General features: G+C 43.1%; 1 protein-coding gene across 3 annotated transcripts in view; it reads left to right on the plus strand.

Annotated features, from left to right (window-relative positions):
* Positions 1 to 25,182, plus strand: part of loxl2b (lysyl oxidase-like 2b) — a 40,102-nt gene that overhangs the window by 6,933 nt on the left and 7,987 nt on the right. For 2 of the 3 annotated variants that reach the window (XM_086111265.1, XM_086111264.1), the window contains 5 exons: positions 13,335 to 13,546; positions 16,380 to 16,596; positions 18,722 to 18,905; positions 23,067 to 23,218; positions 24,428 to 24,595. In XM_086111265.1, coding sequence (XP_085967391.1) covers positions 13,335 to 13,546; positions 16,380 to 16,596; positions 18,722 to 18,905; positions 23,067 to 23,218; positions 24,428 to 24,595 — 933 coding nt within the window. The remainder of the gene's footprint in view (positions 1 to 13,334; positions 13,547 to 16,379; positions 16,597 to 18,721; positions 18,906 to 23,066; positions 23,219 to 24,427; positions 24,596 to 25,182) is intronic. The other variant, XM_086111266.1, reaches the window with a different exon arrangement.

The raw sequence follows: 25,182 nt of genomic DNA on the forward strand, positions 1-25,182 counted from the left end.
GTTTGAACAATGTGTGTGATTACAATTATGGAAAAGTATTTTAAGGTTCATGAACATTGCAACCGGGAGCTTGTAGCTACTAGCTTCATTTAACCTGCTCAGAATTTAACATGTTCATTGAGTGCAAAGGATTTTCATCCAAGCATTAAAAAATACGACGATACGTATTAAATATAATAAATTGTTTTAATTCCTTCTACTGTCACTCACAAATCTGAATTCACATTTCATTCATTATGGCCTACAACACCTTCTATAAAGAATGCAGACAAATTTGAAGACTCAACAAAGGTAATTTGAGTAAGAATTTGGTCATTAACAGCAGTATGGAAATAACAGTAATAAAATTAGAAACAAAAAAAATATAGTTCAAGATATTGAGAAGAATCAGACCTGAACTGGGTGGCCACTTTGTTGTAACTTAAGTAAACATTTCCATTGGTTTGGCCAGTGATGAGGAAATATGGAACAGAGTATAAGAGACCTCCCCCTTAAATGGACTGATTTGGAAGAGGAAAATACATGTGCTGGTCACCATTTCTTCGTTTTAAACAGCACTGCACACTTGAGGTCAATAGCACACTCGGGCTCTCTGGTTTAATAACAGTCATTTACACATCTTTTAGTGAGAGTGTGTCAAGGAAAGTAAATGGGTAATTGTTAGGTGCTGTTTCTTCTGTCAAAGTTGGCCGGGTGGGCGCTTGAAGGTCCTGCTGATTTCGGTGCTGGACACTAAGCATGGAAGCAATTAGCGCTAAACTCAAGTGTTATCTTTCTGTTCACTGTGTAAGCCTCATGAATGCACATACCAAAGTTATGACAAAACTGCAGTGCTCAGATAAGTGAGCAAGGATCCGGATCTTGGGCTTCTCGTGTTCATGCTACTACAGTATTCTTCTTTTGTGAATGAATATACTTTATTTGCCGCAGTGGGATGTATTTTTTTTTATGAACGGCATGACTAAATACATCAATCTGCAATTTGCAGAAGTTGATGTCGTGGTGTCCTAACATGTCTTGATGTCTTGAAGTCAAGCCGAGTGGTGAAAAGTCTGATTCAGCGTTCCTATTATAAGACCCATGTGGACCCCATGCCATATTGCATGCACATTGCGTGATCATCTGGAAGCGATATGCTGGTGACACACCCAGGCACACTCTGATGCGTAATGGTGGTGAAAAGATTACATACAATTGGAGGTTTGGTGCGATTGGATGATTCGTTTGCTCCAATAGCATGTTGAGGAGCCTTCCTAAGTGGTGCTAACCTCAGTTCTATGGCCAGTAAGCGAGTCAAAAACAAAGGAAATACCCAGACAATGAGCTAAGCGGAAGGTGAAACATGAATCCTTGCAAGCATGTGTTGCTGACCTTTGACGAATGCGGTCAGATTCTTCTTTTTAAATTCTTTGCTGTCTTGCTCTTTTGAAATTGTATAGGACGTGTTGAATCTTGAACATTTGTCAGAATTGACTATTATTTCACTATACAAAGGATTCTCGTGGAGTATATTTGATGTGTTTGTTTTAAGCTGAACATTAAACAACTCGCTGACACTCAGTCTTTACAAAATTCTGACTCTCTGAAATATTTAGCTTTCTATCAATGTTTATTTGTATTGCGGCTTCAGCATTACACTTGATTCGGCCACTGGGAATTTTCTGAGGTCTGACCTGCATTGGTGAGCGTACATTCCATTCTATTTCTAAACATCTCTAACATGTAGAATTCCAGATAAAATGTGTTTTGGCAGTGCCCACTTGCATGCAGCTCAAGCGGATATTTATTTAGTCCAAAAACATGTACAGTAACAAAAACAGTATGTTCTGAGACTGCACCTTTCAAAATGAACGCGAACTGATTATTTTGAAAACACACGCACACATGCACGTACACACGTGACGTGTGAGATGCAGATAGTCTTTCTGGAGTTGTATTATGGCCTGCATATATTATTTGAGGTGTTGTGACATGAGACATAGAATTTAGACGTGGAAGTGGCCAAGTTGAAGTCTTCATATAGAAAAGTACAAATCAAAATCACCCAACAGCCGGTGAATGGCACCGGCGGCAAAGTGACAAAAAAGAACAGGGCTGGATGCAGCATTGGTTGAGTGCCAATGAAGAGGCATGGGAGGATACTTGACGTTCTAGCGACGTGTCACTGAGGAACCACAGCTTAAATACTGGAAGACGCCAGGCCACACCCAACCCTGTGACAAAATAAAGGGCCATAGCAACTGACCACGGAGCAAAGCGGAACAGTATCCCCACTAATGGGGCACCGCCCGGTACCGGCCCTACCAAGCTAGTGAGGGAACTCGCAAAAAAAAAACCCCTCTGGAGCAGGGAAAGATCGAGGACGAGAGACCCAGGAACGTTCCCCGGGGCCGTAACACTCCCAGTCAACAAAATATTGAAAACCCCAACCATGGCGGCATACATTTAAAACCTTCAAGACAGCGTAGGCAGGGTGATGAGCAGGGGTGGAGGAAAGAGTTTGGAGGGAGGGCTGAGGGAGTTAGAGGAGACCGGCTTCAGATGAAGGACAAAGTGGGACAGATCTGGAGGGAGGCTGGGAGCTTTAGACGGATGCCAGAAGGGTTAATGACTCTATATATTTTCAATGGTCCAATTATCCTGGGGCGGAGCTTAGGGGTAATTGGAGAGGAAGGTCACTGCCAAATTATTGGAGTCCATTGCCTATTGCCCAGTGGACGGTTGCGTTGGGCTGTGGGCTACAGGGAAGGTCAGGCATACCTCCAGACAGCACGGCAATGGGGGAGATGGCCGCGGATCTAGAAAACAGTGACCTCTTGCTTCTGGGAAGGGAATAGTTGCAGTTGATACCCATAGGCGACCATAAAGGGAGCCATGCCCATGGATGAGGAGGTGAGGGAATTGTGGGATTACTTGACCCATGGAAGATGTTGGCTCCAGGATGCCAAGTCAAGATATTCCGAAGGGCTGATTCCAGAATGCACTGTGATGTGAGGAGCAGAATTTGGACCCAAAAGCAGACACAATGCAGAAGTGTCAAATACAAGTCTTTATACATAAAAGTAAAAACCAAAATCGCCCAACACACGGTGAACAGCACAAAGAAACATCAAAGAACAGGGCTGGGTACAGCAGTGGAGAGCGGCTGACAAAGAGGCACGGGAGTAAAGTAGACATTCTGATGACGTGTCATTGACAAACCAGATCATAAATACTCAAAGACGCCAGGCCTGTGACAAACGATTGGACCAAGGCAACTGACATCATGAAGTACCAAAGCATAGTCACAACAAGTATCCTAAGGCCCATTTGTCATGTTTATTGCATGCTGACAAACGCCTCCCATTTACCCCAGTTCACAAGCTCTGAATTGAAAGCTCGACTAATTTAATTTGGTGATGAAGCACAACAATAACAGCTGTTGTTAGTCGTATAATATTTGTGAAAGTTAGCATTGGTGCTACACCTTTATGACTTACTTCAAATTAATATTGAAAAATAATTTCTGAAAACATTTTTGTTGGTAGTGCCCAAGAAATATATCAATCTTCATGATAATAAGTGCCCATTTGCCATATCCCATGCTGTTTTTGTTCCTGACAAAAGCTTTGCTTTTTTTATGAGAACAGAAAAAAAGTTTGAGGAATAACAGGGCCAACACTTTTGAATTATTGCTTTATTTTGTTTGGCTGGAGTTTTTTCATCCTCCAATTCCTTCCCTGCACACACACACTTCATGAGAAAATTATAATGAGTCACCTTCGTGGCAATTTTTAACTCACATTTTCCTCGCTTAGGTCAACCCCCCCCCCCCAACACACACACACACACACCCATCTCCAAGAACCTAAATTCCACTTGACTCCATGTCAACTTCCAACTTCAGTTTGTCCAGATTGAGCTGCAAATTGCTTTGTCAGCCTCCACCACTGCGCACTAATTGAGGATTGGCACATGGTTATCTTATCTTGACAAAAAAGTTTCACTCCAAGAACGACAAGCTTCATACGCATGTTTATAATGTGGATATTCTTTTTTTTTTTTTCTTAAATTGACAAATGGTTGGTTCAACCCGGCTAAATATCTCACATAGGACAGAATGTTTATATGAGCGATATCATGATTTCCATTTTGATTCATTGAGGCCAGACATCGTGCTTACGTCAGTATCTTCAAGGCAGGTGCTATTGATAGAATTGACAGTAATTTGGGAGGATTGCATAGATGAGGTAAATGAGCAGAAGCGGTCAAAGTAGCGGGAGCTATTCGAGCAATGCCAAAAAAGGAGCCTGGAAGGCACGCACGCTGTGAACTCATTGGGGGGGTGCACCCAAGTGGGGTGTCGGGGCTTTGCTGGCCGGCCGCTATGCAAGGTACTCACTCTACTTAGCATCACAGATGCAGAGACAAAGAAGGCCATCAAGGCCACCATAGAGGCAGCAGAGAGAGCCTCTAGATGGCTCTGGATCAGGAGGAGCAGTCTGTGGGCCAATGCTACTGGGACACAAGCCGGGGTCTGATCAACCCTGGATGGATCACCTGAGGGATGGGGTATGATGTTGGAAGACCCCAAACCCTTGATGATCTCAGGCACATCGCTGATGATGTGTCCCAAGGCATCCTAAGATATATCTTCTCCATATTTATTGATTTAAGGCATCAATCATTATAGAGGCTTATATCATGTTTTGAAGTAGTCTCCGCCTTGCGCTAGACTTGCACTGGGCATGAAAACTAAGGCCAGAATCTCAATCTACACTTTGTAATTGATCGTGTTCTGCCTTGCTCCATGCTCAAACCATTCCCTTTGTATAGTTGCATAATAAGAACTCAAAATACACTTTTGCATCTTGCTTCACTATAAGACGCAGTATTTGGAAAATATAGAGATTGTCAACATCGTACAACAATACATGGCAACAATGTTCAACAAAATGAGGTAAGCAATACTGCAATATTGTTTTATGGAGCTATTGTTGCTGGAGCTTCATATGTCTCTTCAAAAACAATTTTCATTCAGGCATTGTCTTGAATTTCTAGTTGACAGTTTGTCAAGGCTCTGGGGAAACATCTGTTTCCACTTTTTGAACAAATGAGGGTTTTTTTTTGGTTTTTTTAAACGAGACGCTCCAAACTAGGACATTTTGTAACTATAAAATCATGAGTTTGTATTGCATCGACTGTAGATACATAATACTTCAAAACAGTATTAAGGTACAGTACCGATATTTTTACTTCTTCAAAATAGGCTTTTAATTCCATTCACTTTCACTTTTTTAATCTCGAACTGACAAATGGAGCCATTTACAATACAGAGGAACTAACAACAATGAATTTACAGTATGTGGACGATTCACATTAACAGCATGGCATATTTTCTACATGTTGAGGGGATTGCTGCTGTTTTTGAGAGCTGTTAAAGGCATCTATTAGAAACACATGTTCATAAACTGTGTGCTGCTTTCGCTGGCAAGTGTTTTGTTTTCTGCCGCAAAAGTGGCCTGTACTAAAAGCGCATCAGTCTCACGTAGAGACCAAAAATATTTTACTCTTAAGACATTGGGCTGCTGTAGTGTTGTAATACACAGAGGAACAGTCAGAACCTGTCCATAAATCAGTGACCGAAAGACGATGATCCAAAACCTTAGGCAAAATCATAGCTATTTTTGACACAAGAAACCTTGTTGACTTCAGCTCCACCCTCACTCACATCTGTTGATGATTCTACAAAAGTATGATGTAACCCAAATGAAAATTAAATGAAAATCATTTTACTTTCTTTCCTTAATTTGAAAATCTAATTCTAAATCATTGTCGTCTTTTTCACTCAAATATGTTGCCTTGAAAGTAAGGTAACATAAATACATACATAAATTAATAAATTACAAATGAAACTTAGAATAAACCGGCCTTTGTTTTATATAACTTTGACAACCTACAAATTGGATCACAAAAAGGAAAAAAAAGGAGCTTCTTGGAATATGTACTCGAGAAGCAGGCATTTAAACTTTCAATTTAAACTTCATTCATTCATTCATTTTCCGACCCGCCTATCCTCACAAAGGTCGCGGAGGGTGCTGGAGCCTATTCCAGCCATCTACGGGCAGTAGGCGGGGGTCACCCGGAAACGGTTGCCAGCCAATCGCAAGGCACACACAGATGAACCATCCACGCTCACACTCACACCTAGGGACACTTTTGAGTGTTCAATCAGCCTGCCATGCATGTTTTTGGAATGTGGGAGGAAACCGGAGTACCCGGAGAAAACCCACGCTGCCCCGGGGAGAACATGCAAACTCCACACAGGGAGCTGGAATCGATCCCGGTATCTCTACACTGTGAGGTCGACGCGCTAACCACTGGATCACCGGGCCACCAATTTAAACTTAAAATGTATTTTATTTCTTCTTTTTATTTATTTTTTAACCAGTTGTCTGCTGCACCCTTTTAGTTCTTTCAACTGTTTTCCGACAGTGAGCCACCCATGTTCACTTCACGCACATGTTAAATAGGTTTCTGGGATTGAAGCTTGCTATGCCTTGATAGTTGAGGAACCAACTGGCCACGTACGTATTGGCTTTTACAAAAATACCTAACAGTATTTATAATTCCGCAGGTGGAATTAAATAGATATGCGCACATATAGTCTCCATTGTGAAAATGCACGGAGTGGTTCGCGCCGTGCTTCAGTGAATGGGGACAATCGAGAAATTCGGCTGAAAATGTGCAGACACGCTGCTTTCTAAAAAGCAAATACTAGATCGCTGTACACGTGGCAAAGTCCACATGTAGACTAAGATTTATATTTACGGGAATGATTTAACCTGACACATATCACAGAGGGTTGGAGCATTTTTCCCGGTATAGTGCCATTTTTGACTTCTAAATTTCACGACACGGTAAGGCTACCCGTACTTGGTGCAACACTAATGCCAGTCCATCAAAATATGTCTTCATTTGAAAACAGTCAGTGGCACGTAATATTTTGGAAACCACTTTCCTTATATGATTTTTTGTTTGTGTGTTTATGTTTTGCATTGTTGGAATGTCACTGATGAGTAAATCTTTTCTCCATTCATCCAGCCATTCACTGAACCGCCTATGCTCACGAGGGTCGCGACAAATAGATATTGTCCATTTGTGAATATTGTTCGTGTTATTTTTTTTAATTATGACAATATTATCGCATGTTGACAAAGTGTTTTTTTTAAACCAGGATTTTTTTCCAGTACTGCTGTGGGGATTTCTAAAGCTTTAAAAAAATATCAAGTGTAATTTCTTAACTTTCTTAATTTACCAAATAAATAGTCATTTGCTGGAATATATTGAATATGGTACTTTTTAAAAGATGTTCCCGTCCATAGCCAGAAGTAGTCATTCATGTGGTGGAGAGCTCATTCCCTGCAAGCTGTCGTATCAGTGGTGCTGTGGTACTTAGATGAGCTGGAAAGCATTCTGTCACGTCATTTTTTTCCACTTACAGACCGACTGTTAGTTGTTCCTGTGCAAGTCTGTGCTCTTATAATTTCTAGGTATGTGAATCTTGTATGCAAGATTATGTGACTCTTTCCCCTTTTGATTGACTGTCGACGTGTTCCCCGTCTTTCACCCAAAGTCAGCAAGACATGTGACCCTGAACATTACAAAAGGTAGAAAAGGGATTGTCGGCTGGCTTCCTCTCTTCCATTTTCTCTCCACCTATGAAGGTTTCTTAGCATCTTTTGGTGCATAGTTTTGCAGTGCTACATTGCATAGCACAAGATTGAGGGCCCTTCACCTCTTTTTTACATGTCATCCCGCAAATTTGTGGCCGCATGTTCTGTACACTCGGGTGAAGAGAGGGGCGGAGCTGCCAACTGATCACCACCTGGTGGTGAGTAGGCTCCGATGGTGGGGGAAGATGCCGGTCCGTCCTGGCAGACCCAAACGTATTGTGAGGGTTTGTTGGGAGCGTCTGGCGGAATCCCCTGTCAGAAGGAGTTTCAACTCCCACCTCCGACAGAGCTTTTCCCATGTTCAGGGGGGGCGGGGGACATTGAGCCCGAGTGGACCATGTTCCGTGCCTCTATTGTTGAGGCGGCCAATCTGAGTTGTGGCCGTAAGGTGGTTGGTGCCTGTCGTGGCGGCAACCCCCGTACTCGCTGGTGGACACCAGCAGTAAGGGATGCCGTCAAGCTGAAGAAGGAGTCCTATCGAGCCTTTATGGCCTGTGGGATCCCAGAGGCAGCTGACGGGTATCGACTGGCCAAGCGGAACGCAGCTTCGGTGGTCGCCGAGGCAAAAACCAGAGCGTGGGAAGAATTCGGTGAGGCCATGGAAGCCGACTTCCGGACGGCTTCGAGGAAATTCTGGTCCACCATCCGACGTCTCAGGAGGGGGAAGCAGTGCACCACTAACACTGTGTACAGTGGGGATGGGGCGCTGCTGACTTCGACTCGGGACGTTGTGAACCGGTGGGCAGAGTACTTCGAAGACCTCCTCAACTCCACCAACACGCCTTCCTTGGAGGAAGCAGAGCCTGGGGACTCTGAGGTGGGCTCTCCTATCTCTGTGGTTGAAGTCACCGATGTGGTTAAAAAGCTCCTCGGTGGCAAGGCCCCAGGGGTGGATGAGATCCGCCCGGAGTTCCTCAAGGCTCTGGATGTTGTGGGGCTGTCCTGGTTGACATGCCTCTGCAACATCGCATGGTCAACAGGGAGAGTGCCTCTGGATTGGCAGACCGGGGTGGTAGTCCCTCTTTTTAAAAAGGGGGACCGGAGGGTGTGTTCCAACTACAGAGGGATCACACTCCTCAGCCTCCCTGGTAAGGTCTATTCAGGGGTGCTGGAGAGGAGGGTCCGTCAGGAAGTCGAGCCTCAGATTGAGGAGGAGCAGTGTGGTTTTCGTCCCGGCCGTGGAACAGTGGACCAGCTCTACACCCTTAGCAGGGTCCTCGAGGGTATGTAGGAATTCGCCCAACCAGGCTACATGTGTTTTGTGGACTTGGAGAAGGCGTTTGACCGTGTCCCTCGGGGAGTTCTGTGGGGGGTGCTTCGTGGGTATGGGGTACCGAACCCCCTGATACGGGCGGTTCGGTCACTATACCACCGATGTCAGAGTTTGGTTCGCATTGCCGGCAGTAAGTCGGAATCGTTTCCAGTGGGGGTAGGACTCCGCCAAGGCTGCCCTTTGTCGCCGATTCTGTTCATAACCTTTATGGACAGAATTTCTAGGCGCAGCCGAAGCGTTGAGGGGGTCCGTTTTGGGGGCCTCAGTATTGCATCCCTGCTTTTTGCAGATGATGTGGTGCTGTTGGCTCCTTCAAACAGGGCTCTCCAACTCTCACTGGAGCGTTTCGCAGCCGAGTGTGAAGCGGCTGGGATGAAGATCAGCACCTCCAAATCTGAAGCCATGGTCCTCAGTCGGAAAAGGGTGGAGTGCCCCCTCCGGGTCGGGGAGGAGATCTTGCCCCAAGTGGAGGAGTTGAAGTATCTTGGGGTCTTGTTCACGAGTGGGGGCAGGAGGGAGCGAGAGATCGACAGGCGGATCGGTGCAGCGTCTGCTGTGATGCGGACGTTGTATCGGTCTGTCGTGGTGAAGAAGGAGCTGAGCCAAAGGGCGAAGCTCTCAATTTACCGGTCGATCTACGTTCCAACCCTCATCTATGGTCACGAGCTATGGGTCGTGACCGAAAGAACGAGATCCCGGTTACAAGCGGCCGAAATGAGTTTTCTCCGCAGGGTGTCCGGGCTCTCCCTTAGAGATAAGGTGAGCCGCTTCTCCTCCACATCGAGAGGAGCCAGATGAGGTGGCTTGGGCATCTGATTCGGATGCCTCCTGAGCGCCTCCCTAGTGAGGTGTTCCGGGCATGTCCCACCGGGAGGAGACCCAGAGAAAGACCCAGGACACGCTGGAGAGACTATGTCACCCAGCTGGCCTGGGAACGTCTCGGGATCCCCCGGGGAGAGCTGGAAGAAGTAGCTAGGGAGAGGGAAGTCTGGGCTTCCCTGCTAAAGCTGTTGCCCCCGTGACCCGGCCCCGGATAAGCGGTAGATGATGGATGGATGGATGGATGGATCCCGCAAATGGCTTTTCCATCTGTGCTCATTTTTCCCAAAACAAAACACAGGAAAGGCCTCTCTCCCAGGAGAGTGCCAGAGCAAAACAAGACACACATGTTTGCAATCTTTTTTTTTTTTTTGGTAGCTGAATGTCTCACATTTTCGAGTTGAGAGACCACGTGAGGAGTGTCTGATTTCCAGACTGGAAAGGAATTAAGAGAAATTGAAGAGAGCAGTTCACACTGTGCAGCCAAAGAATAGGCACTAACTTCAAGTCAAAGTTGACTAGTTTTTTGTCTTTTCCTCCTTGACTTTAAGTTCCCTCCCATGTAGACAATGGGCCACATTCTCCCATAGTGCAAACACACAAATATGTGATTCATCAATATGTTTGTACTTTAAAAGGTGCGCACTCAGCCAACAAATCGAGAACCTACTCAGACCACATCACAAATGCTCAGCTTTTGAAAAAAAATTATCTCACACCTCCTGATGCACAATGGCGTTTTTAAAAGCAGTAATAATTCTAATAATCATTTTAACGAAAATAACTTCCCTGTGCCATTCAAATGCATGTGCGTGTGTAGTGCATGTGTGTATTCGTCACTCAATGATTGAGCAACCAGAGAAGCCTTTGAAGCGCTCACGTTTCTTGGTCAATTCAAGGCTTCTATGTTTTCTTTTTAATATCTTAAACATTTCCCAATATTTACATTTGTAAAATGACCGTCCAAAAAATCCACGGCACATGCTCTGCTGCTGGCTTGCTTCTGACGTGACTCAGGCCGCCATGTACTGTTACTTCCAATGTTAATTTCATGATGTGAACTACCAGGGGTTTCAGTACCACTTTCTTGGACTCAAAATGCTTCTTTGCTGTCCTACTATATTTATTCATTTACTATTCAAGGGCAACACATTTTTGCAATTTTATCGAATAAGAGATGCGAGTACACCTCTCTAGATGAGTTTCTTATGATTAAGTAATTAATTAGTAAAATATTAAAGAATTAATTAAATTTAGGATTGAGTTCAGCTTCAGGTGGATTTTTTTTGGACTGAAACGTCTGATGTTTAAATTACGATGTATCGTAAAATCAGTAATGCACAAGTTTTTATCAGTAAAAAAATGAAAATAAATAATAATCCATCCATCCATCCATTTTCTGAACCGCTTGATCCTCACTAGGGTCGCGGGGGGTGCTGGAGCCTATCCCAGCCGTCTTCGGGCAGTAGGCGGGGGACACCCTGAATCAGTTGCCAGCCAATCGCAGGGCACACAGAGATGAACAACCATCCACGCCCACACTCACACCTAGGGACAATTTAGAGTGTTCAATCAGCCTGCCATGCATGTTTTTTGGAATGTGGGAGGAAACCGGAGTACCCGGAGAAAACCCACGCAGGCCCGGGGAGAACATGCAAACTCCACACAGGGAGGCCGGAGCTGGAATCGAACCCGGTACCTCTGCACTGTGAAGCCGACGTGCTAACCACTGGACTAGCGGGCCGCCACAAATAATAATAATAATATAAAAAATAAATTTGATATACTGTATATATATATATATATATATATATATATATTTATACACATTTTTTAAAATCGGTATCAAAAAGCCCTCCCTGATGAAAATTTGCTGTTGACCAGCATTATAATATGTCGTCAGTTTCTGTGTTCAACAAGCTTTCCAATGACACCAACCTTTTGAAAATAGGATAAAGTCAGCTTTGGGGCCATCTCTCGCAACTTTAAACCGTCGCGTATTGGTTGAGATGCTGTCTAACTGGTGCCCTTCTATAGGGGAACTAAGGGCGGCTCTTATGCAAATTGAGGCGCAGCAGACATGAGCGATCGTTTCAAATTAATTTGGATTCTTCAGTATACGCACAGTATGCGAAGAAAATTGGCCGGCCCGCACAATTTATGATTCCAACGGTGAACGGTTTGCCTAAATAACTTGTGCGCAGAGTATGAACATTTCTTTGCTGAATGAGGCCCAATGTGAGGCTGTTGGCAGTGATGTTATTCCCCGCCTGTGTTTTGTCATCTTTACTTGAATTTTAAGCACCCATTGTGTCCCGGCTCACAAAAATGTCTGCGACTTATGTATTGTGTGTTTGGTAAACAAAGACACAAGGCCACACTCACCACATGCTATCTTTATTCTACTTCATGTCATATGACTTTGCAGAGCTCTGGATTCTCTTCTCTTCTTTGGCAGGACAGATAGACCTGGGATTTGTAGTTCTCAAATTTTTGTCATTTTCTTGGAGTTGGACTTATTTAGTACGTTCATTTGGTTTCTACTTTAAAGATTGAGGGACAAAATGTATTTGATGGTCAAGTCTAATGATTTCTTTTATATACAGATTGTGTAGCGGTTCACTTGCATGACTTTGTTTTAGGCAGCCAGCGTGGGTACAGTTGCCACCCAGTGAGGCTGTGAATCTGCATGGTTGTCTGACTCTCTCTGCCCTGGGATTGATCGACTACCAGTCCATGCTGTAGTCTCTGTAATAGAAAACTGTTGGGTAAATGATGTTACATTCAGCAGCACGGCAAACAGAATTTCATGGTTTAACGTAGTCCGTTTTGTTTTCCTTTAAAGGTTGTCCCATACATGATGGAAGATTAATGGCAAATTAGACCTGTTAAAAAAATGTGTTTAGTCCATCATTTTGTTCAGAATTTGAATGTGTTGACAGACATCCACTCTGTCTTTGTCATAGCTTTAATTAAAAAGAGGGAATGTCCGTTTTCAATCATTTGGAAAGGACCTTTGGCATCTTAATTACAACTACCGGTAATTCAATTTGTCGGAATTCCGGTCACCGTGGAGATTCTTCTGTTTATGAGCGAACAGAGTTGCAGGGCATCCAGTTATACTGCCACTTTAAGTACAGTAAAAAGGTGTTTTACTTCAAATATGTGTGATCCCACCAAGCTGGTCAGTCTCGGGAAATGGGGTGTTTTATTGTTTATGATGTAACGCAGAAGGCGAGGTGAGATAGATCCATGCATCCATTTTCTATCCCGCTTATCCTCATTAGGATCGCGGTTCAGTTAGAGCCGAGCTCAGCTGACTTTGGGTGACACCCCCTGACTCCCTCAGAACATGCAACTCCACACAAGAAGGCCGGAACTGAAATTCAAATTCCTAACCTCAGAACAGCAAGGCAGATTTTCCAACCAATATTCCATTCCATGCTCTCTGGCTGTTATGTGGAAATAAGCATACTTTTAATATATTGGTGTGCCTTCCTTTAAGTGTGTTTCATATTCCTTGACAGAACCTCGATATTCAAGTTGAGGATGTACGCATTCGAGCCATCTTGTCATCGTTACGTAAGCGGATCCCCGTGACAGAGGGCTACGTGGAGGTAAAAGATGGCGGTAAATGGAAGCAGATCTGCAACACCGACTGGAGCCACTTTAACAGCAGAGTCATCTGTGGCATGTTTGGCTTCCCTGGGGAGAGAAAATACAATGCCAGAGTCTACAAGTGAGTATTAACATTGGGTAAGGTTGGATTCTGTCTCGTGCCGATGTGAGAACTGGATCACTGTTTGTCATTTCGAGAAGAATTCATGGTTTTGAAATGCGAGTCGTCTTGTCATTCTACAGTGAAACTCCAAGACCTGCATGGGCGAAAATACCCAGTAGTGTGAAAAAATGTTCATGCATTCAAGCCATTCCCACTTTTCTGCTCCCCCTACAACGAAACGTCCCCCTGTTCCGTTATACGAAATCTTTTTCTCTGCTCTTGCCTCGCAACGAGATTCACGACAACGAAGCAAGCCTTCCGCAAAAGTCTAATCCAACCTCAGCATGCCACAGCGACCTCTACTGCTTCGTTCGGAAACGGCGACAGCCACCACCACACTGGTTTACACATGCGCAGTAGTACAGGACGTTTTTGCAGCACGAACGTTGCATTGCTAAAATGGCAATAAAATGGGCCTTTGCGTACCAAGGAGTTAAGAAAAGAAAAGCTTTAACGCTTGAAGACAGGATATAGGTAATAAAAATGAAAGATGGAGGAAGCAAAATAAATGACATTGTGCAAGAAATCGACTTAAGTGAAAGTAAATGCTGATCGTAAATTTAGCAATTTCTTTTCCTTTTTTTCTTTCTACGCTGGCTATATCAATCGCGAAATAGCGAGGGATCACTGTACTATCCATATCAACACATAGAAGATACTGTTGTGGTGAACTTTTTCACTGGGAACTTAGTTTCATTAAATCACATTTTCTGTCATTAATTTCAATGCTCGAATATGAGCTGAGCTTCATAACTTGGCACCCTGGAGGTCGACTCGATAGGCCTCCATCACTTATAGAGCAATCGCCTTGTCAGCTGGCTTTTATTTTCTTTGCTTGCTAGCAAAATTACGTAGTTGTGACTTAATATTTCCTTCCAAAATGTAAAACCTACCAAAGTTATCTCATGGGCATCGTTCTATAAACAGCAATTTAACTGATTTCTGATGTTCAGGGTGTTGCTTACATGAGCCAAACATCATCTGATTAATTGTAGTTGACCATAAAATAGTGCGCTATTGCATTTAACGCTAAATTTAGTGTGTGCAAAGCCTGTAATTTTCCTTTACTGCAGCAGAGCATGGCCTCTCCTTAACTTTCCATCTACGTGTCATTCTGCTGCCGCTATGACTCCTTGTGAAACGTGCAGTGTGTTCTTTAAGGCTGCCCTTGAAAGGGGCCAAACTTGCTGCTCTCTAATAATCTGAATTTTCACTTTGCTCTGAGACATCGGCACGATTATGGTTTTATCAAGAGTTCGTTTAGAGTAGCCATTCGGTTTGAATGACTTAAAACTACATTCAAAATGGGGATTATGTAATTGTACACACAGATGGAGACTTGGAAAAATAACTGAGAACTGTATCAAAGGATGCATGCATATATACATATATCTACAGTATATATTTATATAAAACCTCTTCACCTCTGGTTGAGCATGTATATAATACTTTCATAAATCCAGGTATATATTTTATTTTTTTTTAAATTCTGATCAAAGTGTCCTCTACACCAAGGCTACATGCTTGCTTTTCTTTCTTTGACTCTCGAACCACTCCATTGCCAGCACCTTGGTCCGCCATCTGTCATCAATGTAAGATAAGCCTCACCCAGCATTGGGCCAGAGGTGAAGACGCTAGGGGTGAGCAGTGGTTCATTTCCATGGGATTGCACTGCCCTCTCAAAACAGGCTAATTTAAGCATAGTTGAAATAATGTAGTGTAAAGTGTTGTGTAATTCATTCTGTAGACCACAGGTGTCAAACTCAAGGCCCGAGGGCCAGATGTGGCCCACCACCTCATGTTATGTGGCCTGCAAAAGCAAATCAAACATGTCAACTTCCATGATGCTAGCTGAAATCTGTAACAAAATTGAAAATTCTCAGAAAAAATAAAATCGTTTTTTTTTTTTTTCCATGACTGAACTCAGAGTGCAGGGTGACTTTCAGGCCAGATTAAGATCTTCATCATTTCATGATAGCGACATAAAAAGTGTATCAGTAGAAATTTCCTTCCGTTGTTGTTCTATCAAACAGCGCAAATCTGCATTCCAGCTGGCCCCTAATTGCCCGCCTGTGGCTAACAAAATTAATTGGGAATCTTATCCTGTCTCAATTGAAAAGCAAGCGTTGCCTTCACCATCTGTTTTTTCCACATTCATCTTAGATGTAGGACATTAGTTTAGGATGTGCTGTTGTATTTAATGAGCGTAATAAATATTTACATAAAGTGGGATTCCTTCAAAAGACAGATTAGCATCCCAGCAAGTCCCCTGGTTGATAGCATAAGAGGTTTTTCCATGTTTATTAAGTATAAATCTCTTAATTACCATTTGTCATCATTGCACAAAAAATTTACAACAGAGTATAAATTCCACTTCACCGGGAGGGATAAAAAATTAGTTCAGTGAATATAAACTACATCATGCTGGAGCAAATCTAATGAAATCTTAATGGCCAGGTGTGTTTCTTTTCATAACCCCTCACCTTTTCATGTATATTCCAATGAAAATCTTACACATCTTTGCAAATTTTAGACTTGTCAGCTCGAATGAAAATATCCTTCATGCAAGTACTCAGCGGCAAAATGAAAACCTAAATGGTCACAGAAGACCGAACAGTGATCATAATTGAAAAACAACACGCCAGGCCAGTTTTAATGGGCTTGGCTGTGTTGGCTCTCTCACTCCCTAATGTACGTACCGTAGTCAGTGTATACGGTATATATTTGCATACATAAACGTGCCTGTGCGGTTCGGAATCGTAACTGATGCCTTCTCCTTCTTGATCCGCAGGATGTTTGCTCGCAGGAGGAAGCCCACATACTGGGAGTACGCCGTCAACTGCACCGGCAACGAGGCTCATTTGTCCAGCTGTAAACTGGGGAGGGATACATCCTTGCAGTCGAACGGAACCTGTGCTGAGGGGTTGCCCGTAGTGGTGAGCTGCGTCCCTGGCAAAGCCTTTGCTCCTTCATCAGCGACTGGATTTAAGAAGGCCTTCAGACAAGAGGTACAGTCTCACTTAACCGCTGCTCATGTTTGAAAAGCACTTTGGTTGGTGTCAGTTGAATAGTAAATGAAAGCACCCGTCACTATGGTTGGATCACGGGGGCCCAAACTCCAAGAGGCTTGCGCCCCTCACCTGAGGCACTGAACCCTCAAATATAACTTTTTTTTCTATGTGCAATGTTTTTTTTAACTCAAAAGTAGCTAGTATGATGAAATTAAAAATCACAAGCATTTTCACGGTTGGGCACACCCCCCTTTGGCCCACTCATAAACACAGGTCTGGCAAAGCCTTGATGATCAAGTAGTTTGAACTAAAAATGTTCACCTCGGGTAAAAGATGCTAACTTTGATACATGAGAAATGGTTTCCGAAATACAGTTGAAGTGACTTTTGGCTTGTGACTACTGGATACACTCTAGTCTAGACCCACCCGTGATATAGAGGAACCATATGAAAAAAAAACCCACTCAAAAATAGGTTTAAACATATTCAAGAATATTAAAGGACATCCAAAAGAAAAGCAGAAATACACTTCAACTCGAGTATTCCACAAAGTTAGTTCTCGCTCTCTCTCCATCTTACTGTCAAGATTGACGTCAAGACTGTTGTGCAGCACAACTCTCCAAATAAGGGGAAAAACATGCTTGCGTCAAGCTGTTTATGTGCCACTTCCAGTTCAAGTTTACTAGAAAACTGACACATAACAAGGAGAAGTAACCATTTTACATTTTAACACCAAAATGTTCAGTCAACCCACATCATTTCATCTCATTAAAGTCTGACAGCTTCACGTAAACATATAATGCAAACCACCCGAGATGGAAATGAATGTTATCACACAGTCTAAATCTTCTAGCAACTGCTACTTGAACACACGAAGCAGCAACACATACAAGCAGGGCACAGCAACACTCACCGGCATATACCGCCATTTCCAGACTACAAAACGCACCTGATTACCACAGCAGCTAGATTTAGCTATTAAAACAAATATGTACATCATAGCTGCAGGTCTCCGCATTATAACTTGGGATATTTGCAAACAAAGAGGTCACCACACAAAAGGACTTTTATTTTCGCCACGCAGCCTTTTTTGGAAAACCAGTTGGTATGTGTTTGGGAGACGGAGGGGATATCGTTCCATAGCCGGACTTCCTGTCCTCCGGGCATGGTTGGAGTCAGTAGCCAAACAAACAACAGAGCCACGGGGGTCACGGCGCAGAGATGGCTGTTTTGATGGCACTCTTTCCCGGTGCTCATCAAACTCAGCTCAAAATGCTTATTTCCGCTCTGCTGGATACTATTTCGCTCTTCCTCACGCATGTGCATTTCAGCCGCAAATGGCTGGTGAAGATTCAGTATGACGGCGAACTTGGACAGTTTCATTGGTCCAATGTGACGTGTGGTAATTCCATTGCTCGGATGTGATGAGACTGCGGGTGAATCTGTCGGCAACTTGAAGCACGTCAGTAAAAATTCATAAATAAACCGTGTCACGTTAAAAGACGCAGGGTTGAAAGCACGGGAAGAAATAGTAGCGGCTTATAGTCTGGAACGTATGGTATTCTCTCTGTTGTGGGGTAACAATGACTATTGCTGAATTACAAAGTAGTTTTGGACCTTCTCTGCCTCTTCTTCTTAACACGCTGTATCTCTTCCAGCAGACCTGAATGCTGCGTGTTAGTACATGGAAATTGTGCGACTCTACATTCAGACTTGCCTTTACAATGCAAAAATCCATTTAAAAAAGAGTCTGCTATGAAGCGAGGGTGCGAACGATAAACCATAACACAGCAAAGATTCATTGTATCTTTCAATCGCCGGTGATCCTAGAAATTATTTACTAAATTACATTCCTGCATGGTGAATAATTTCAACAAGTTTTTGCCAAGTTGAGTTATTTCAGGTATGAAAGCATGCGCCGAAGGCTGTGAACGCAATGTGTGGCGGATGTATAAACTGTATAAACTGTGCTGCGCATGTGTTTACATGTACAGTTAAACAGTTGAAGTTTTGCTCAACCGTTGCCGGGAGATCTGAATCGCTACCACTTTGCCTGTTTTCATCTACTCTAAGCTTGATTTTTTTTTTTTTTTTGAAAGAATGTTTTTTTTCCCCCTCTTCAGCAGCCATTGGTCCGTGTGCGTGGCGGGGCCATAGTAGGCGAGGGCCGTGTCGAAGTGTTGAAAAATGGAGAGTGGGGCACCATATGTGATGACAAGTGGAACCTGCAGTCTGCCACAGTGGTGTGTCGAGAGCTGGGCTTCGGTACGGCAAAGGAGGCACTGTCTGGTGGTCGCCTTGGACAAGGTGGGTGACTCTACTTGAACACACTCTCAGATGCATCCAAAAAGGAAAAACATCCAGGATTCAAATATGTGCAGTTGGAGCATGAGAGTCGGCTACATGATTTTTTTTTTCTTTTCTGCCAAGCATCTGCCCTACATTTCTAAAGGTTACAGTTTTAATTCAAGTAAATCATCTGTTAGTTGCTTAGTTCCGTAAATGTGTCGATTGACAAGTTATTCTGAATGTGACATTGTCTTATATTGCATTTGTGTAGGCCTATAGCTCAGTGGTTCACCGAACCCTTCATAAGTTAAAACTCTATATATATATATACACACACACACACACACACACACACACACACACACATTTATATTTATATATACTGTATATATGTATCTCTATCCATCCATTTTCCGAACCGCTTTATCCTCACAAGGGTCGCGGGGGGTGCTGGAGCCGATCCCAACTGTCTTCGGGCAGTAGGCGGGGGTCACCCTGAACCGGTTGCCAGCCAAATCGCAGGGCACACATAGACAAACAACCATTCGCGCTCACACTCACACCTAGGGACAACCACTCGACTACCGGGACACCCTATATAAATATTTTAATATTACAAATTCAAAAAAACACACATTTATTAAAAACAGAAAAAGTTAATAAAATTTCAAGGGATAAGTATATATATTTTTTTCCAATTAACGACGTACTATCACGACAGTCACATGTTGACTACGAAGCAAACTGAATTTCCCACAGCACTGATTGGACAAGCAATGTCATGTGATCATCTGCAGCCAGCAATGGCCAAGCGGGCGTGTCATAACTGTATGTTATGGGGCCGTGTGATACCACTGACCCAACTTGAGGATTTTCCAACATTCGAACCGTCGTTCAGACAATTTCTTCGCTCTGACTGAATTTGAGATAGGATGTCCTGTATGTTGAGTCGCGTGTGTCTTATCCTCCATGGCAGAGGCTTCGTCGAACCCTTGAGAACGACTCACCGAACCCCTGGGGTTTGATCGAACCCATGTTAAGAACCACTGCTATAGCAACAAGTCTCATGCATGCTCGACAGACACATATTTGACTACTAGTTGACAATTGTAATCAGCTTTGCAGTGAAAATGCCAATGATGCTTTTACTTTATCTTTATGGGACTTGCTTTTCTTTTCAAACTCTGGGCTACTTGAGAACAAATATCTGCTAACTTTCTTGCGACGCTCTCGTTTCGTATGTGAAGCGGCATCTTTCAAATTGGAGTGAAGCCCTGTAGTTTTTCCAATGCAATGTTACACTGTGTGGAACTGATTTCACTGATCATTTAAGTTGTCCTTGTTTGTTGCTCTACGTAGTGATTTTTCCTTTTTTTTCCAAAAGATATTTTTGAGATTTTAGTTTATCTAGGATATTTAAATGTAATTTGTATTAATCATCATTTGTGCAGGCGACTGGTTAGCATGTCGGCCTCACAGTGCAGAGGTGCAGGGTTCGATTCCGCTCCCGCCTTCCTGTGTGGAATTTGCATGTTCTCCCCGTGCCCGTGTGGGTTTTCTCCAGTTTCCTCCCAAATTCTAAAAACATACATGGCAGGCTAATAGAACACTCTAAATTGTCCCTCGGTGTGATTGTGAGCGCAATTGGTTATTTGTCTATGTGTGCCCTGTGATTGGCTGTCAACCAGTTCAGGGTTGTACCCTTACTGCCCGAAGACCGCTGGGATGGGCTCCATCACGCCAGCGACCCTCGTGAGGATAAGCCGATTAGAAAATGGTTGGTTTGAACCACTGCTGCGTGAGAAATTTTTGTCACAGAAAGTGGTTCATGCTAGGAAACGTTTATTTGACGGAGATAAAAAAGTAATTAAAACAGTGCAAACAATTTCACTGTCCCTTTTTTCTCATCTTATTGCATTGCCAAGGTATTGGATCAGGACTCTCTCTTGGCCCATATTCAGAATCAAGTGACACGAACTTGGAGGCAAGCAAAAAATAATCAGGACATTCCTAATTCCAGCATTGAGCATTTTTACAGAGTTTTCTTCGACAGCACATCCATGACTCTCGTGGGGATAAGCGGATCAGATAATGGATGGATGGATGTATCATTGAGATGTTTTTCTTTTTCATGGGTTGTTGGAGCATACAGTATGAGTTAACCACACAAGCCAGCTGGCGGGGAAAAAAAAACATACAGAAAAGTCACATTCTGTGATCTCAGTGACCACCTCTGTAATCATGGCCTCCACTGCATGGACTTCCTTTCCAGACTCGAGACAGTGCACAGTGTTTATACCGCTGGCCACATGCAAGTTTTTGACAGTGTCTTCAGAGTACATTTTACAACAAAAGTGGGTTGCCCCATGGAAAAATTGAAAAGTGCTGCTGAGCCATTGAAAATAACACACTCAGCAGATGTTTTATAGACTCAGTTTACCTGTCATCGGAATATGCAATGGAAATCAAGATTTGAAAATTAAAACAAAGTAAAGGTATTGGATTGACCTTCCTGCTGCAGTTGGTGTGTCATACATCAAAAGTTGTTAGATTGTTGTTGATGGAAAGTTTGTCCGTGCAAAGCAAACACAGTGGGGCCGTGTGATACCACTGACCCAACTTGAGGATTTTCCAACATTCGAACCGTCGTTCAGACAGTTTCTTCGCTCTGACTGAATTGGAGATAGGAGCGCTGTATGGCGGCAATAAATTCAAGTCACTTCACAGTATTCAGCAGTTTGGCAGACAGTGAACAACTGCGCAAAAAACCAAAAATGCTTCAAGCTATTAATTGCCACTCCCAGTCAAGTTTCCTGTCAAATTAGACAAAAACAATTACATGTGGTGTATTCAAAAAAAAAAAGCACATAGCTTTGGAATGTCTAACACACAATGCAAAATGCGACAGGACAGGATAACGAATACTGGCATGCAATAACCTTTTTTAGCAACAAATTACAAATACAAATGGTGGAGCAACAGTTATAGAAAGACAATATAACAATGCTTATCCTTTGCAGAAAAAAACTGACTTATATTGATAGAGCTTACTGAGTCCGCAGTGAAGCTCTGCTTCGTGTGTGTTTCTTTTTCTGTATTATACTGCCTTCAGGTGGCCAAAGCCCACAGCAGAAAGAGCAGCCTAATATCTTATGATTCGAAGCAAACAATGTGGCAAACTTTGTTTTAAATCTTTACACTCAGTACTTTACTGTATATTTTATGAAGTGCAATGATGTCATGTTTTTCTTTTCCTTACAAAAAACACATTTCAAACATTTTTGTTTTGGGGTGGAACAGATTATAATAATAATAATAATAATAGATTTTATTTATAAGCGCCTTTCAAGACACCCAAGGATTAATGGCTTTTTCAATCATTTCAATTCGAAAAGATGATTTGAGGTACAAGCTCCTTCGGTTCGATGGAGAAAGCGGTTCGAAGAATGAATAAATAACTCTTAAATGCACTATTGTCGAGTTCACAAGGACAGCATGCACATAATGCCACTTGTATTCTACCCAAAGATGCTACACTGAGGCTACAGTGGTGGAAATCGCCTCCTATGTTAGGGAAAGACTTATATTTAAAGGGATACTTGACTTATTTTGCCATTCACAGCAGTAGAACGTAACTTACATTATTTTTCATGTACAATTAAAATTGTTGCCACTTGCTGTCTACTGAAAATGACACCACATATATCAGGGCTCATGTAACAACCAATCACAGCTCATCTTACGAACGTCACATGACCAAACCCAGAAAACAGGTGAGCTGTCGTTACCTGAGCTCTGAGCAACTGTGATGTCATTTTCAGCCGACAGCTTGTGGCAAAATGCGTTTCTCAAGGTATTAATTGTACATGAAAAATAACGAAGTTAGCACATTATATTATTATAGCTAAAATATTCACGTTTTACTGTTGAAAATGACTAAGTAAGTCAAGTACCCCTTGAAGATTTTGGATAAGCCTCCATGCGTGCGAATCGTTTCCTGCGTGTATTGTGTATTATTATGACTACAACATAAGACTGCTCAAACGTTTTCCCCCCCAGCATACCACTGGTTACAATTTTCAACGGAGTTTCCTTTTTGTCTACGCGGCCGACGGCTACACGCGTTTTTCGTGAAATGTCATTTTCAAACATTTTTTTTTTTTTTTTTTTTTTTGCAAGGCATGGGCCCAGTCCATATGAATGAAGTGCAGTGTTCGGGATTTGAGAAGTCCATCACAGAGTGTCCCTTCGACAAGGAGTCTCTGGGCTGCAGCCATGAGGAGGATGCAGCTGTCAGATGTAATGTCCCCGCTATGGGCTTCCAGGAGAGGGTGAGATTTATTTGTTGTCTTCCATCGGCTTGTTTCTCAAACATCCTCTCCTCGAGCCCCAAGAGCCTTTGCATGAATTACGTACGGGCATGACTTCCAGTACGAACCTGTACCGGTGGTTTGTTAATGGTAACCGTTTGCGCCAGGCGTCTTTCTATGACGGTCACGGTTTTAAGACAATGTGGGGAACGCTGGCTTTCACAAATTAAAAGAGAAAACGTTTCAATCCCGCGCGACACTTTGCAGCGCGGTTGGAGGATGACATCAAAAAATGGCCTGCGACATTGAACAATCGCATGTTTAGCTGCTTTCTGAACTCTGGTTGTCGCAAGCACAAATTTTGATGCGCGTGTTGCTACGTGGGCTTTTTATCCGCAAAATGAAAAGGAGTGTCACTGGGTGACCTTTTCAAGTGAAAGTTTCAAATGAAGATTTTCAGACGAATCCTTCTGCGTTCCTCATCTCCGGCCGGGCAGGTGCCGGGCACTGTACCGATTATCAGCGTTCTTTCCTCGTTGTTCAAAACATTGCTTTTCTAGCCATAGTGTCAACTTCTTCTGGCTGTTCGCACAAGCGCCAACGGGTTCCCGTGCTGTGTCCAGACATTTTTCAATGCTGCGGGGGCTTACAATAGCTTAGAAAAGGAAACAAAAATAAAAAGATACAAATAAAGTAAAGGGAACAAATTGCTACTTCCGGTGATTTCCAGGAAGTCGCGCCCATAATTCTTTTGACATCAGAGCCATCAGGAATAAGTTGGATACAACATACGTGTTTGAGAGCTTAAACACTTTGGAAATGGTTCCAACATTGGAACTTTTTCAGAAAAGTGGACACCAGTGCTTTCTGTTGCGTTTGTTCCCGTCAACCGCCGCAGGATCTCGTTGTATCCATGCCGGTTGATCGTCTGACGTTTACTGGGTCACTGCCATGTCACTAAAAGATTTTGTGTATCAATCAGGTAGCCCTACAAATTAATCAGTAGCCATAAAGTAACTCCCACTTTCCAAAGATTGGCGACACCTCCATTATACTGGATACAATTACATCATTTCAAGACCTCAACTGGAGCCCTTCAAAATCCACTTCTCGGTCTATGCGACGTATTGCAATGAGCAATCTTTCTGCGTGTCACACTCAAATATCAGAGACCTGATTCATGAATACGAGCCCGAAACCACGTGCCTTTCTTGTCGTCCATATCTGTAGCTGCGTTTGAGTGGAGGTCGAAACCCCTTCGAGGGCCGCGTGGAAGTGCTGGTGGAGAAGAACGGCTCTCTGGTGTGGGGGACGGTGTGCAGTGAGGGCTGGGGAACCATGGAGGCCATGGTTGTCTGCAGACAGCTGGGCTTGGGCTTTGCCAGCAATTCTTTCCAGGTATGCGCGAAGGAACGAGATGGAGCGGAGGAAGTTGTTCGACACCGTCCAAGATGCGAACCGACTTCAACTAAAATAAATCAGAAAAGATTCATTTGGATTCTTGACATAATTTCAGCGTTTCAAGTACAAATTTGAGTCGGAAAAAATCAAATCAAAAGCTACAACTATGTATGTATAATTTGGGCCACTCATCACTAATTTCATGCAAATTCCATTCTGTCAGTTAAAGTGTAGCTTTTTGTCAATTTGTCAGGGAATAGGAATTATTTCCTAATACACACACACACACACACACACACACACACACACACACACACACACACACACACACACACACACACACACACAGGGGTTCTGTCAGTGATGGGCTTTTGGTTTACTGTCCTAATATTCGACTGTCATTTAATAAGCATCTGCAATTAGTCAACTTTCATGAAGATTAACGGCAGTCTAACGTCGTGATTTTAATCATCTGACTTCTGGTTAAACTGAAGAAGTACCAGAGTGCACTCCAGTGGTCACAGATGGAAATTGCACCGCGGTGGGCAAACATTTTCTGCTGCTTGTTCTGTTCCGGGTCACGG

Source organism: Hippocampus guttulatus, chromosome 5 (genome assembly GCF_054856545.1).
Source record: "Hippocampus guttulatus isolate MCC_2025c chromosome 5, RoL_Hgut_1.0, whole genome shotgun sequence".
Taxonomy (NCBI): Eukaryota; Metazoa; Chordata; class Actinopteri; order Syngnathiformes; family Syngnathidae; genus Hippocampus; species Hippocampus guttulatus.